The sequence below is a fragment of the Pogona vitticeps genome, chromosome 1, assembly GCF_051106095.1.
Source record: "Pogona vitticeps strain Pit_001003342236 chromosome 1, PviZW2.1, whole genome shotgun sequence".
In the NCBI taxonomy this organism is placed as follows: domain Eukaryota; kingdom Metazoa; phylum Chordata; class Lepidosauria; order Squamata; family Agamidae; genus Pogona; species Pogona vitticeps.
The window spans coordinates 201,589,008-201,603,983 of NC_135783.1; the positions used below are offsets into that span (position 1 = coordinate 201,589,008).

The window sequence follows — 14,976 nt, forward strand, 5'->3', positions numbered from 1 at the left end:
GGATAGCACTGTGCTGTAAATCTGTTATTTGTAGATGTTCACACTATTGAAAGTTTCATTTCAGTTGTTCTAAACCACTCTCTTCCACATAGTGAGTGGAAGGGGTAGTGGAATTATAATATATTGTTTACTTGAGGTGGAAGTTAAGGCACAGAAATGATACACTGATATACCCATGTTGATCTGGTGTCCAAATACCTGCATTTTATGGTACATCTTCAGCCATAACATTTTGCTTTAAAGTGATGAAGGTTTTTTCTTTGGAAATGGTGGAAAGTCTCCAAGGGAGTCTTGGTGTGCAAGACTTGGAAGTCTGTCCTAAGGAGCTCTCTCCATTGCAGAGCAAAAGGAAAGTAAATTGAGCAAAGTGTGCAGTTTTTAATTAGGTGTCGGATATATTTGCAGTGAATTTGAGTGAATCATTTGCTCGAGTAGATTAACTGTGCAGTTTGAATGAGGGTAGGCATAGAAGTACAATCAGAGTGGTCTTAACCAACCAGATAGGCAGGATAAAAATAAAATAAATAAATAAATAAATAAATAAATAAATAAATAAATAAATAAATAAATAAATAAATGAATGAATGAATGAATGAATGAATAAATGAATAAATAAATAAATAAATAAATAAAGTTGCAGTCATCATTCCAAAGCTGTAGTCGGTAATACCTGAGTATTCACAATATCTTCTGTCTGCATACTTCAGGTGGAATGCTGGTTAAACCGTTTAGAAGAAACCATGCACATGACAGTGAAGAAGAAAATCATGGAGGCTGTAGCAGCCTATGAGGATAAGCCACGAGATCAGTGGCTGTTTGAGTATCCGGCCCAGGTGGCTTTGACCAGCAGTCAGATCTGGTGGGTGACTGATGTCCGGATTGCTTTCGGCCGTCTTGAAGAAGGGTTCGAAACAGCTCTGAAGGACTACAACCGCAAACAGGCAAGTGTAACTGGCTTTGAAAAAGACAGCAGTGAAACCACTACCGGGGGTGGGTTGCTAACATTTTGACTTGATGACAACAAAGATTTATTTGTTGGTTTCTTTTGGCATCCATTTAGTTCCAGACTGGCCAGGCCAATACATTCCGCTGCCCGTGGCAAACTCTGTTGTCACTGGATGTGCAAAAGAGACATGGACAAGCAAGTGGATTTTAATTCAACAACAGTGATAGGATGGTTAGCTCCACCAGACTTGAAGGCGGCAAGCTAGTTTAGGGATGTAGGACAGGCTGTTTGCCATACACAGCTCTGTAGTGCCAAAAAAAGGGGGAGCCTTCTGGAAGGCTCAGAAGAAATGGCTGAGAGACGGCCACCACGGCTTTCAACATTTCTGTCTGAGGCAAATGCCTCCTGCTGTCTAATGACAGGGCCAGCCCTGGATTCCCATAGACCTTTAGTGCTTCTCAGTGATAACTGTGACATATGGCAAGTCTGAAAACACCTGCTTTCCTTGTATTCACCCTCATCTGGTGTCAGTCATGGACTGGATGAGGGTGAATAAACTGAAACTTAATCCAGACAAGACAGAGGTGCTCCTGGTCAGTCGAAAGGCAGATCAAGGAAGAGGGATGCAGCCTGTGCTGGATGGGGTTACACTCCTTCTGAAAACATTGGTGTGCAGCTTGTGGGTGCCCCTTGATTCATCTCTGAGCCTGGATGCCCAGGTTTCAGCATTGACCAAGAGTGCCTTTGCACAATGAAAACTAGCATGCCAGCTACATCCGTTTCCTGAGAGGTCTGATCTGGCCACACTGACACATGCCCTAATGACATCTTGGCTGAATTACTATAACACGCTCTACGAGGGGCTGCCTTTGGAAAGTGTTTGGAAACTCCAAAGGGTCCAAAACATTGCAGCCAGATTGTTAACTGGGGCTGGTTACAGGGAACATATAAACTCCCCTGTTACCACAACTCCACTGGCTGCCCATCTGTTTCAGGGCTCAATTCAAAGTGCTGTTTTTCACCTATAAAGTCCTAGATGGCTTGCATCCAAGCTATCTCCCTCTATGAGTCTCCTTGAGTGTTAAGGTAATCAGGGGAGACCTTTCTCTAAGTCCCACTATTTTTGCGCTTGGTGGGGACCCAGGAGAGGGCCTTCTCTGTTGCTGCTCCCAGACTCTGGAACTCCCTCCCACAGGAGGCCAGGCTGGCCCCCATCTTGTCTTTCCACAAGCAGGCAAAGACCTTTCTCTTCAGACAGGCTTTTTAAATGACTAGTGTGGGCGGCATATAAATAAATAAATAAATAAATAAATAAATAAATAAATAAATAAATAAATAAATAAATAAATAAATAAATAAATAAATAAATAAATAAATAAATAAATAAATAAATAAATAGTGGTCTGAGAGGAATTTTAAATGGATTGTTGTGCTCTTTTAATAAATTTGTTGTAATACTGATTTTATTTACCATTTTAATGTAACACATATTTAATACTTTTTAAGTATTTGTATACTTACTGTTTTTAGCTTTTAAATACTGTTGTTGTTTTAAACGATGTAAGCCCCCTTTGGTCCTTTTACAAAGATAGGATAAAAATATTTGAAATAAATAAATAAATAATATATAAAACCACACTCAGTGCAACGTCCTTGAATTTTGAACCATTATACTAGCTGATTGGCCAGGCTTTACCTGGATTTTAGATATGCCACCTGGTGCCCATTGGAGTATTAATCAGTAGGTGAAGTTTGACAGGATTTCATAGGGTTTGCAGAAAGGAAAGTCTCTGTGTAAATGTTGCAACTGGAGAGATCAGTGATTCACTGCTTTGGCAACAGCTACAAGCTGTCTGCAGAGCTGTTTCTGAGCCGTTTATGTGTTATTTATTTACTTGAAGTATGTCCATGTTGCCTTTCTCCTAAACAAAGCAATGAAGCCACAGAGAGTGATCCTGGTTGGGAAATTATGGAAACTTCAGTTCAAAAAAAATAAAATAAAAAGGTAGCCAGATCAAGGTTGATTTAGCCCTCCAAGGTTGGTAAATTGGGTCCCCAGCTCACGGGGGGAGGGGGGCATGTGTAACCTGCATAATTAAATTATAAAACTAGCCTGAGAGTGCTTGAAACGCTATGGTATATATGCAGCACGCTTTGCTTTATAGAGCAGGGCTGCTTTACATGGTTCCCCTTGCCCCATTTTATACCAAAAGCAACTCCGCAAAGTAGACGTGATGAACTGGTATGGATTGGACCATGGATAGCCAACAAGTAAGTTTTGTGATTCAGCAGGAGCTTTGACTGGGGTCTCCCTGTCCAAAGTCCCACACTCTATCCATTGCACTACACTCTTTTGCTCTCTTAGGTCTATGGTTCCTACATGAATGGTGCCAAGGCTGAAACATACTGGTAGGAAAAAAACAACAACAAGACAACTGTTAATGTGCTTAACTTGCAAAGAGGCAAAAGAAAAAAGGAGAAAAATTAATTTTGCATAAGCTTGTTGTCTACCTTACAGGCATTCTGTCAAGTTTTCCTCCAAGATTACGTCTGTTTCTTTTTACTTGGTCGCCACCTAAGTGATTTTGGGCACATCTACAGTACTTCTATTTGGTCTCCGTACTGGTTATATAGAGATCTAAGATTCACATCTGCCTAGTTTAAATCCACTTTTCTTCTCAATCTAGATGTAATGCAGCAAAATAGCTCAAAAATAATCGTTCATCTCACCTTTTTGGTAAAAAGAGTGTTAATTACAAAGCACTACTATTTGGCTATTACAGTACCCTTTATGCTCTCTCTATTATATATGTTCCATTTGAAATTTGTGATAATCTCATCTCTTTGAACCCTCCAGCAAATGCCATACAAATGAACCTGCACACGAACATCTAATTTATACTGAAATAAAAGTAATGACCACTAGCTGAAAAGTGTATCTTTGTTATTAAGGAAGCAAATTGCAATTATGAGAAAACAATACTGTTATTAGTTTGCAAAAGTTATTTGCGTTGATTAAAAGCTCCAATAAGTATGCCTTGCTTACCAGAACCGCTCCATTTAGCACTTGACAAATAATCGGGTTTTCCCATCACAGTGTAATATCTCCTTTGAAATATAATTATTTTGTAGATTGCTCAACTGAATGCCCTTATAAACATGCTGTTAGGGGAACTCACCCCTGGAGATCGTCAGAAGATCATGACAATCTGCACAATTGATGTGCACGCCAGAGATGTTGTAGCCAAGCTTATAGCACAGAAGGTAATTTGTTGCAGAGCAATTACCCTAATGCATTTTTAAAAGCATAAAATAAAGAATAATTTCATTTGTTGAAAAGATATTGGGATTGCTTATCTATAATGATGACAGAACATTTTGATTCAGTCAATTTCTGTCTTTTTTTCCTTTTGGTTTCAAACCGCAGATAATTACATTTACCAGTTGGGGGAAAAGTGCTATTTATACATATAGATGGATATATCTATGTGTGTGTTTTTCCAAATGTTTAAAGTGTCCATTAAAACTGTATGCTATAAAATGACAGCAGGTTCTCAATGATCTGTCCCAGACCTGCTCAATGCTACCATGAAAATGTGCATTTATTACAACTGGTTTTGCAATTTATATTGTACAAAGTACTATAATTGTATAGCAATTTAAGAGTGCCCCTTCCATGTTTTCTGAGCATATTAACGGTTTCTAATTTTCTCTGGGGAAGGAAGTAATGAGATCTTGGTCGTTTCAAGTTCTCACCTTAAATGTGTTGTCCCTCCTTAGAACTCAGAGAGTGACAGCAAAAGGCATTTAAAAAAATCAGCCAGAATGAAATGCGTGAAATGAGCTTGCTTCTACTACCTCCGCCCCTGTTAGCACTTGGTGGCTTTCTCTCTTTGAGCCCAATCCACACACGCAAAAGGAGGAAGCGAATCAAGTAGACTAGGCTCCACCTCTTTCTTGCAGTTATCATGGCTTACCTGTTTAGAGAGGGTAAAACAGCAGGGCTGAACCAAGACATTTTGCTGTCTGTGGTAGAGTAAAATGACATAGGCATCTTTCAGTCTCGAGAGACTATGGTAACGTGTTCTGTACGGAGGACTTCGATGCTGTATGTGAAGCTGCAGTGTCCTCTCCAGAGCACCCCCAGAGCATGTTACTTCCTATTCTGGCCATCCATGTCTAAGCACGCAGTCTCTAAGCCACTTATGCTATTTTGGCAGGCGAGGCAGAAAATCCTACAAGCATCTCTTCCTGTCTGGGTATGTGTGTGTAAAAAAAATTACCAAATACTAAATCATTATGCAAAACAGTAATTATTTGCCGCCCTTTGACAGCACTTGCAATGTTCTGCCTGTGTCAGTCTGCCTAATCGTAGGGCCAATCCTAGTGAAGATGCAGCCGCAGTAAGGAGGAGAAGAAATGTTCTCACAGAGAGTACCAGTCAATCTGCTCTGGTGAGGGTATTAACAGATACCCAATCATTTCAATGCCCCATACCAAACCTAACAGAAAGGAACTCCCCTGTTCAGTCCCAGGCATCTCCAGTTCCAATGTGTCTTATTGGAAGACTGAGTTGCAAGTTGAGTTTAGGTCATTGGGGGGGAAAAACCCAAGTTGATTTGCCGGTATGACATAAATCTGACTTGACAGCAAGTCCCATGACTCGAGATCTCATCTTTGATTTTTATTCTGCCTTTTTTTCCTGCTGGACTTCCTTGAAAATTCCAGATTTACTCCAATTTGTAAATGAATCCTGTGGTTACCTCTTGGTGACCAAACCCCAAGACAAGACATGCTAATCTGCAATATCTAGAGGCAGAAAAAGTGGATGCTATAAGAAACAAATGCTACTTATTTTTTAAGGGGAACTCTGCTTCTAAAGGCGTGCTAACCATATTACTTGCTTTTACTCTTTGCGGGTCTATGCAGATCTATGCATTTTTGTGTGATACATAATAGCAGATCTTTGACAGATCTATGCAGTCCTAACTGGTAGGTGAGACGAGGCAATTAGCTCAGGGAGAAGGTGTTGAGGGGTATAAAATTGATAGCGCTGTATATGTCCCATGAGCTGTTTTAGGGACTCTGTAATAGTCAACAGTCTTCAAAGGCCAAAGAGGGCACCACCCCATTGCTAGCTGCAAGTAGGATTCGGGTACCAATCTGGTCATTTTTTTCCACATGGGAGTCTGATGGGGAGAGGTGCCATCATGTGTTTGGCCTCAGACAGGAAAATGTTTTGGGTCAGCACTGGTCTTTCCATGCTTTTCTGCTTTTATACATGCCCTCATAGAGTACTTGATCACTGCTTTGGAAATTTAGGAGGGTGTTCATGAAAAACAGATCATGCCCAGAAATTGCAAAAGGGGGGGGGGGGAAATCAAAGGATTAGACTGCAGTTTCACTCTTTGGATTTCCTGGAATATCTATCAACCTGCAGCTTTTCATATTTAACTTTCTTCTGTTTTGTTACGCTTGAGGTCTCGAACGGGCAGGCGTTTACTTGGCTGTCACAGTTGCGTCATAGATGGGACGAGGAGCAAAGCGAGTGCTTTGTCAACATTTGCGACGCACAGTTTCAGTACGCTTACGAATATCTTGGGAACAGCCCTAGGCTTGTGATCACACCTCTTACTGACAGGTGAGAACCACGCCAAAAATGGCGTAGAAAATGGAAAATGGTGTGACCGTGCAGTTCATCAATTCAAAGATTCTTCTGAATTTTTTAATCTGTTGTATACTGTCCATAAAAATGTGTATTTCACATTATGCCTATTTAAAAATTGGTATTTCAATATGTAACTCAAATAGTGAGTTTTAGGAATCTAATAAACAGCCTGAATATTAAGAAAGCAAAGAAATTACTGCATTTTTAAAAAAGCAAAAGTCAGCCAGCATCCTATTTTAAAAGATAGGGTTTCCTTGGTCTTTTCTAACACTTGGCCTGTAGACTTCTTCTGTTGATAAAGCAGGAAAAAAAATCAGTTCCTTAGTAAACAGCCTGCTACAGTTCTACCCAAGAATACATCCCAGTGAACTAAATGGAGCTTTCTCCTGAGCGCCTATGTTTGGGATTATGCTGCTAATAATTTGTGCCTGTAATGAAGGCACTTTTAGCCCTATTAACTGGCATTCTGTAAGGAAAAAAGAAGCAACAGCGCAGAACTCTGAACAGTTGCTGAAGAAGAAGAAGAAAATATCCTTCCACGCAACATAATCATTTTGTTGTGGTGCGATACATAATAGCAGTTGGAAGGGGAAATTTGCAGCAATTTTAAATATTCTTTTCGCTGAAATTGTTTATCCACATTGCCAAAGTCTTTAAGGAAGTACCGACGTTTCCCCGCATTGTTGGGAGCAGCTGCCTCCATCTCCTGTGGCTGTCTGACTGCTAACTAGGCAGATGGCAGACAGTAGCTGAGGTGTGTCTGCAGCTCTAGGCAGGGCGAGCTTCTCCGGCTTGCAGGAGGCACAGCTGCCGCCCTATTATGATGGTGATGATGATCCTTCTGTATTTGAGACTTGGGAAGCCTTGTGTGGAACGATGTGCTTTGAAGGGGTGACTAGGCTTGTTTTGTGTGTGTGTGTGTGTGTGTGTGTGTGTGTGTTTCGAAACACGCCATGGAAACCCTTAAATAACCACACCACTGTGCTGCATGGAAATATGGAATTCCTGTTAATTTCCCATCTTTTGGGCAAGGGTCTGGCGGGGAAGAAGTTTCTTTTAAAAAGTGTGTTAAGATGCATTTGCCACAGATATCAACACCTTTCATGCCATGAGGAAAGAAGAGCTCGGCAAGGCCGAGAAGCTCTGAAGAGGGTGCCCGGTGACCCACCTATCTAGCAGTCCCTTTTCCTGCATCTTTGCACAGATATTGCAGGGAAGCTGGAAGTAATGAGACCAGAATGCGCCAATTAGCCCTAGGAGAGCTTTTGAACAAGTCCACAGGTCAGGTGGAGGACTGTGAAGAGGATTTTGTGAAAATGCCAGGGAAAATGCAGGGTACTTTCAAATCTGTGATATTTATATGATTTACCAATTAAAGAACAGATTCATGGAGTCTTACCGAGGGTTCACTGAGCTTGAGAAAGAGAAAGCAGACACCTGAATGGCTTTGTTGATTACAAGTATAACACAGTGGTCTGGAAACAGGGAGGGATGGTTTAGAAAGCCACTGATCTTTTTTACCATCAGGCATGTCCAGGGGCTGGTTTGGCTGAATGTGCTGTATTTTGCACCCAAGAAATTCGGCTCATATCTGAGTTCTGATCTGGACTTTGCTATAATGAATCTTCCAAGTGTTTCTCTCAAATCTGCTATCTGATCATCTAGTCAACGCTGCTGTTGCTGACTGTATAATTTCACAGCATTAATCATTGTTATATAGACTGATAACTTGAAAAAGTTACTTTTATGGTCTGTGGGTCCCAAAATACTTTAGTCAGTTGGGGGATTCCAAGGCTTATAGTCTTAGAAAGCCCCATTTCCAAGTTCTGCTTCATACCCACAATACTCCACTAAGGTTTACATTGATTATATAGCATGAATTATATTTCTGTTGGAAAGATGATGCTTCAGGGAAGATGGGGGAGGTGCCATTTCCTTTGCCAATTCCATCAGTATGAAAAATGTCTTTCCCAACCCATTGTAGGATACCCACCACATGCCTAGAGGAACGTTGCATGAAGCAAGGGTCGGTGGATCACACTGCCCACCCACCTAGCTGACAATGGGGGCTTATCACAGGGCTGTATGGAACTCATTGCAGAAGTTGCAGTTTGCAGCATCACATGGGGCTTGAGCTGTAGACGTTTTTGGGTAGCTGGGCACGTGTTGTGTGGACGGCAGGACATAGCCCAGTCTGATTTGGTAACATTAGTGCTAGCTATCTTGCTTGCTGTTGATACAATTTCTTCCCAATAGGCTCTCGCTTGCCTTCACAAGAACAGTCAGGACATCTTTCTACAGAATTAGCTAGAGAGACAATCTACAACTGTGAAGGAGAAAGTATGGTGGTCCAGATGTTGTTGAACTGCAACTCCATCATCCCTCGCTATTGGCTGTGCTTGCTAGGGCCAATGAGAGTGGCAGCCCAACAACACCTGGTTAGTTGCATCTTCCTGATCTTTGTATTAGAATTTTCAGACTTGAAAAAAAATATCTGCAGAGTGCATGCCTCAGACATAGAATGTCATATGGTGTTTCATAGGTTTTCCTGCCTGACATGGAGAATTTCCATGACCATGTTGGCACTCTCTGATAGGAGGAGCCAGGCGCTGTTCCAATGAACAGGCCTGTTTTAGTTTAGGTGTACCTCTTTATTATATAATCATTAAATCCCATTAAACATGGCGGTAGCTTTTCTTCCTGCTGCTCATGACAAATGCATGGGGACTATGTGGCACCATGCCAGGGTGTTTGCTCTCAAAATCCTAAACAAGCATACACCACCAGTAAGGAATCATGGAAGCTGTAGTCTGACAAGGTTTCTCAGACAAGTCAGTGAAGTAAATAATTAACTTCGTTTAAAAATGAGTGTTAAGATAACTAAATTTGTGGTAATCAGTAAAAAGCAAATAGTTCAAGAACTGCAGTAAAAATCCGAGATGACAAGGAAGAATGTGTTGGCAAATGTAAATATCTTGACTTTTGAGTGAAAGAACAGCAAGAACAACATTGCCATGCAATAAAAAATGGACAACAGAGTTGGCCCAAAGTACGGTAGCTTTTCTTAAGGTGAGGGATGTAATAGGTAACCACAGTGGAGAGCTGACTTTAGAAAGCACGTTGTATGGAGCTGTGTGGTCTCGGTTGTACTGTAGAACATGAAGGCATGGATTTTGAAACAGCCTGCTATAAAAAGGGATAGTAATATCTAAAGTGTGTCTTTATTCCAGGATGCGAAGAATTTCATGGATTGAGAGGCTGACCAATGCAAGAGTACTAAGGACCATAAAGACCATGTAACCGATTGACCCATAAAATACAGAAAGCTTTGGTCATGTCACAAGAAACAGAAACTATAGATTTTAGTTGACCATTTGAGGTAAACTAAATGGGAGGAAAAAGTGCAGGAAGGAGAACTAGGTTTGGATGTACTAAAACTGGTTTGGATGCAATTAAACAACTGTTGTTTAGAGTTGTGACATCCAAACTCAGAATGCTCATGATGGCATCCCATGACTGATATGAGAGGAAGTAGAAGAAGAAGAAACAATAGCAGTAATAATAAATCTGGGGGAAAACACCCTCATTTCTCATCACAGATATTTAACTTAAATAGTGGTAACACCCACTATTTAAAGTTACAGTGGCTTCTGTTTTAGGGACCCCATCTCACAGTAGTCTATGAAAGAAGTTGGTCTAGAAGATATCCCAGTCCAGCCCAAGCTGATATCTTGAATTTAGGTAAAGGTTCCCCTTGACATTTTCAGTCCAGCCGTGTCCAACTCTACGCCGTGGTGCTCATCCCCGTTTCCAAGCCATGGAGCCAGCATTTGTCCGTAGACAGTTTCCGTGGTCACATGGCCAGCACAACTAAACACAGAACACTGTTACCTTCCCACCGTGGTGGTACCTATTTATCTACTTATATTTGCATGCTTTCGAACTGCTAGGTTGGCAGGAATCTTGAATTTAGAAGAATTTAAAAGGAGAATTTTGTGACAATCCTTATCACTAGTGGATATACAGGGCTGAGCTCCTAAGAAGCTGAAAGCATGTTGTTAGGTATGATACTATTCTGCATATCAAATGCAAAAGTATGCACTGTGATGATTATGGCTTTTATCAAAATTTCAGATGTTAATTTTAAGTGTGGCTCTTTAGGCTGGAAGGAAGGAAGGAAGGAAGGAAGGAAGGAAGGAAGGAAGGAAGGAAGGAAGGAAGGAAGGAAGGAAGGAAGGGAGGAAGGGAGGAAGGGAGGAAGGAAGGAAGGGAGGGAGGGAGGGAGGGAGGGAGGAAGGAAGGAAGGAAGGAAGGAAGGAAGGAAGGAAGGAAATTTCAGTTTGAATGTCAGTGCTTTGACTATCACGATCAGGTTTTCATGTAAAAGTACCACATATTTCAATATGCTAAACAAATATGTCATGGAGCTGATTTAAAATTAATTGAAGTTGCTATCCTGGCTTCATTGACATCAGAGAACATAACTTCTAAAACCAAACTTCACCTTCAGATTAAAATTTTTGTGGGAAACTAAGTCGCCCTTCAAGTTTCATGTACTTTATTCTTAAGGCTGAACCACTTTTCCAAATGACCTTTAATGTAAAGGAATTTGTTGGGTTATGAGGTGATACTATTAGGAACAACATTTCCTTGCTCTCATATGCTTGAAAATATTATCCTCTGGGTAATCCTGACATTTTTCCTTCTCATGCCCTTAGCTTCATAGAGTCCTTATTTTGATATGTAATATGAGATGAAAGCAAATCGGCAACAAGAAGGCACTTGGTTAATCATCAACATTAACATGACAAATTTTGCATGATCTCCAACCTCATGCCATTCTTAAGTTTATGGTTTATTGTATTTTCTTTATTGTAAGCCGCCCAGAGTGGTCGACCAGACCAGATGGGCGGGGTATAAATCAAATAAATAAATAAAAGTAATATAATATAGTTATATTTCCATAACTGCAAAAAAAGAGGGGGACTAAATCTCCCCTTCCCGCAGTAAAAGTGCATAAAAGAAATACTATTCCATCATGCTTTTTTCAAAGTTCTGGATTAGGGAAAACTTTTTCTCCCCTTCTTTATAACATGTTGGGGCATTTCCTGTGACCTTCAAGAGAAAGGTGCTAGGGACAATTTTTCTTTTAACGATGAATCAGTCCGCATAAGTTGTAAAACCGAGCCCCCCAGGTATCCTTCCCCATGCCTTTTTGTGTGTGCAACTTTAGAAGTTTTGAAAAGAACAATAACATATTGTACATGATAGAAACAGCTGGTTTAAAAAAAAAGTAGGAAAGGCCGGCCACTTAGATTTTGCCAAATGGGTAGAGAGTGACATGATCAATTATATCTTAGTAAAGCCGTAGGATCAATGTGCTGGAGGAGGGCCTGCAAGAACAAACGAAGAAGGACACCTTGTGGAGTTTAAGGAAAAAGAGGTAGAGATTCGTGATCAGGAAAGGACAAAGGGAATAGCCCACTCCTTCAGAAGCCAATGGAGGCAGCCCTACCAGCAAAGTACAAGGAGAGCAGGTATACAGTAATAATAATAAGTACCGTAGGGTTAGAGGATCATGTGGAGATGGTCACGGAAGAAAGCAAAAGTACCGTAGCGCTAAGGAAAAAGGTTTTCTGGAAGTCAAAGATATGAGAGAGCAAACAAAAGACAATCACAAAGGTGAAGGAGATGAAGATCAAGGGTTGAGAAGAAGACTAATGAGGAAGAAGAGGATTTAGAGAAAGCTGGAGGACCTAGTGGGGCCCTCTAGCACAACAGATGAAAAACCTCAAGGTGGTAAATGACAGAAGAAATTTCTTCAAGTTGACGAACAATGTCAGTGGCAGGAAGCCTAGAAAGCTTTCTCGACAGAGGCTGAATAAATGGTTAAGGGGATAGGGCAGAGGTGTGGACATGGAAAGGATGTCCACAGATGTTCGTTGCGACACATTTACTTTAGTAAGAGAAATGGGGAAAGGAGCTCCAAAAATATCAGTCTCATCAGATTTTAACACTTTACTGTTATACAGAGAGAATTACCCCTAAGCTGTATCTTCCCACATGTTTGAAGAGTTCCACGAGAAAGCATTTGCAAACCAGTGTAGAGTTGTCATTTGGATAAATGATATTGGTTCTTTGTCTGCCATGCTAACCCTGATGGACTCAAACTAGCTGTTTTGGCTGGTAGCTGTTATGGTTAGTTCATTTCATTTTGCCGTGTGCGTGTGTGTGTGTGTGTGTGTGTGTGTGTGTGTGTGTGTGTGTGTGTGTGTGTGTGTGTGTGTGTGTGTGTGTGTGTGTGTGTGTGTGTGTGCAGTGTGGCTGAAATGGAAAACACATACAATATTCCAACCTTATTCTATGAGAGTAGACGAAAAGCAGTTAAAAAAAAAACAATTACACCCTGATTTCCTTTAATTTCATTTAATTAAAGAAACTCTGTCATAGGTCATTTCTAACTAGTGGATCAGAGTGCTACCAGCTGAGAGAGTTCCAAAGGGGAAAAAATCCAACTCCATGCTTCTCTTGTTAGTTTCCCAACAGTTGATTGGCTTAGCAGTGGCCAACATACAGTCATCATACAGTACAGACCACACTTATCTAAGTTGCCTACCTGATGCTAAAGAAGCCTTCAGGATTTAGAAGCATGTGACCCTTCAACTTGCCATTGGCCATGCTGGCTATGACAGATTGAACTTCAGCCCAATAAGATCCGGAGGCCGTCACATTCCATTCTTCTAGACCAGTCACTCTCAACCTCAGTAACTCAGATGTTCTTGGACTACAACTCCCAGAAGCCTTCACCACCAGCTGCAGTGGCTGGGATTTCTGGGAGCTGCAGTCCAAAAACATCTGGGAAACCAAGGTTGGGAAGCACAGCTATAGGTCTAAAAGCACCACAAATGTTAATAAAACAGATGGCAATAATACATTTGCAGATGTATGTACAGTTGTCTTTCAGAGATGGTAGGTTTTAAAACTACTAACGCATGGATGAATTAGCCTGCCAAGTATTTTCTAGAAGTCTGGTTCTTTCAGACGGATGTGGTTGTTGCTAACTTAAGGAGGGTTTTTTGTAACCATAAGCAACTGCATTGAGAAAATCCCTCAAAGAGATCTTTACAGAACCAAAAGTGGGCTTTTGCCTATTTCCAAATTCATTTTAGGTGATGTTACTGCCTATTTGGGGGCCCCTGGAGGAAATAAAATTGCACCCGACACATGGAGCTTGTCTCCCACACTTTGTTCTACAGAAGAACCGTAGCTGGAGGCTTTCAAGAGCAAATATTTTGACTAAATGCCCATCTCTACTCAATCCTATGTGGCAGGAAATCCAGCTTAGTGCCAGTGGCTTGACCACAATCCACTTGCACTTCTGAAACACTTCTCCTGGCCTTAAAGCAAGACACTGGGTTTTTATTTGTTTTTGGTTGATTGAGCTAAAACTATGAGATCCTACAAATAAATGTAGAGCAATTATTAACACAATTTTTATATTTACATGGTAAAAACTCATCCCATGTGTTTCTGTGTTCTTTTGATTAATCTGAAATTTACAAGAAATGTTACTTGAGTAGATCTGAGAATGGTGCATACCATATGGCAGTTGCTCTGCTGATGCATAAAATAGTTACATACACCTAATGTATAAATTATGACCAGTATCCTTCCTTATTTGCATAAACCAAGAGCTGGATTCCAGTATATTTACTCTGTTGTCTTCCCAGATGTTCAGGCACATGTTTCTCTTCCTACAGATGCTATATTACGTTGACACAGTCTCTTCACTTGACTATGAGCGGTGCATTGTCAGGCCCTGCAGGAACAGGAAAAACAGAAACCACCAAAGACTTAGGCCGCTCTCTGGGAATGATGGTCTATGTCTTCAACTGTTCAGAACAAATGGATTATAAGGTAATGTATTTGCTCAAATGTTTTTAAAAAACAAATCACTTGGAAATTCATTAACGCAGATTAGCAAACATATATGAAGGCTAGCATCTGTAAATCATTGTAAGAATTGGAAAGCATGAGAAGTAAAGAAATGAAGATGACAATGATGATTAGCAGTGATTGTGGGAACTGTGGATTCCAAAGTCGGGTTTCCTAAACTTAAAGGTACTATACAATATTTCTGAACAGCTCTGGATAAGTATTTAACAAGGCAGAGTAAGCATTCAGATAAGATCTCTACATCTGTTTCCACATTGACACTATGAATGAATTTTGCTGGTCAGGGGCCACTGAATCCCTTCTACAGGTCAAAGGAACTGTCAGAAGTAGAGCCTACACAATGCTGACGTTTCAGGCAGCTTCCCTGATCCACAAAGAGTACAGTCATTTAGGCCACTGGTTCTTA

The 14,976-nt window shown here is 40.7% G+C and overlaps 1 protein-coding gene across 1 annotated transcript in view; it reads left to right on the forward strand.

Moving 5' to 3' along the window:
* The window catches only part of LOC110088588 (dynein axonemal heavy chain 11-like), a 269,144-nt gene that overhangs the window by 44,981 nt on the left and 209,187 nt on the right, over positions 1-14,976 (forward strand). The window contains exons 20-23 of the mRNA XM_078394150.1: positions 708-941; positions 4,079-4,210; positions 6,427-6,587; positions 14,375-14,531. Of these exons, the coding sequence (XP_078250276.1) occupies positions 708-941; positions 4,079-4,210; positions 6,427-6,587; positions 14,375-14,531 (684 nt within the window). The remainder of the gene's footprint in view (positions 1-707; positions 942-4,078; positions 4,211-6,426; positions 6,588-14,374; positions 14,532-14,976) is intronic.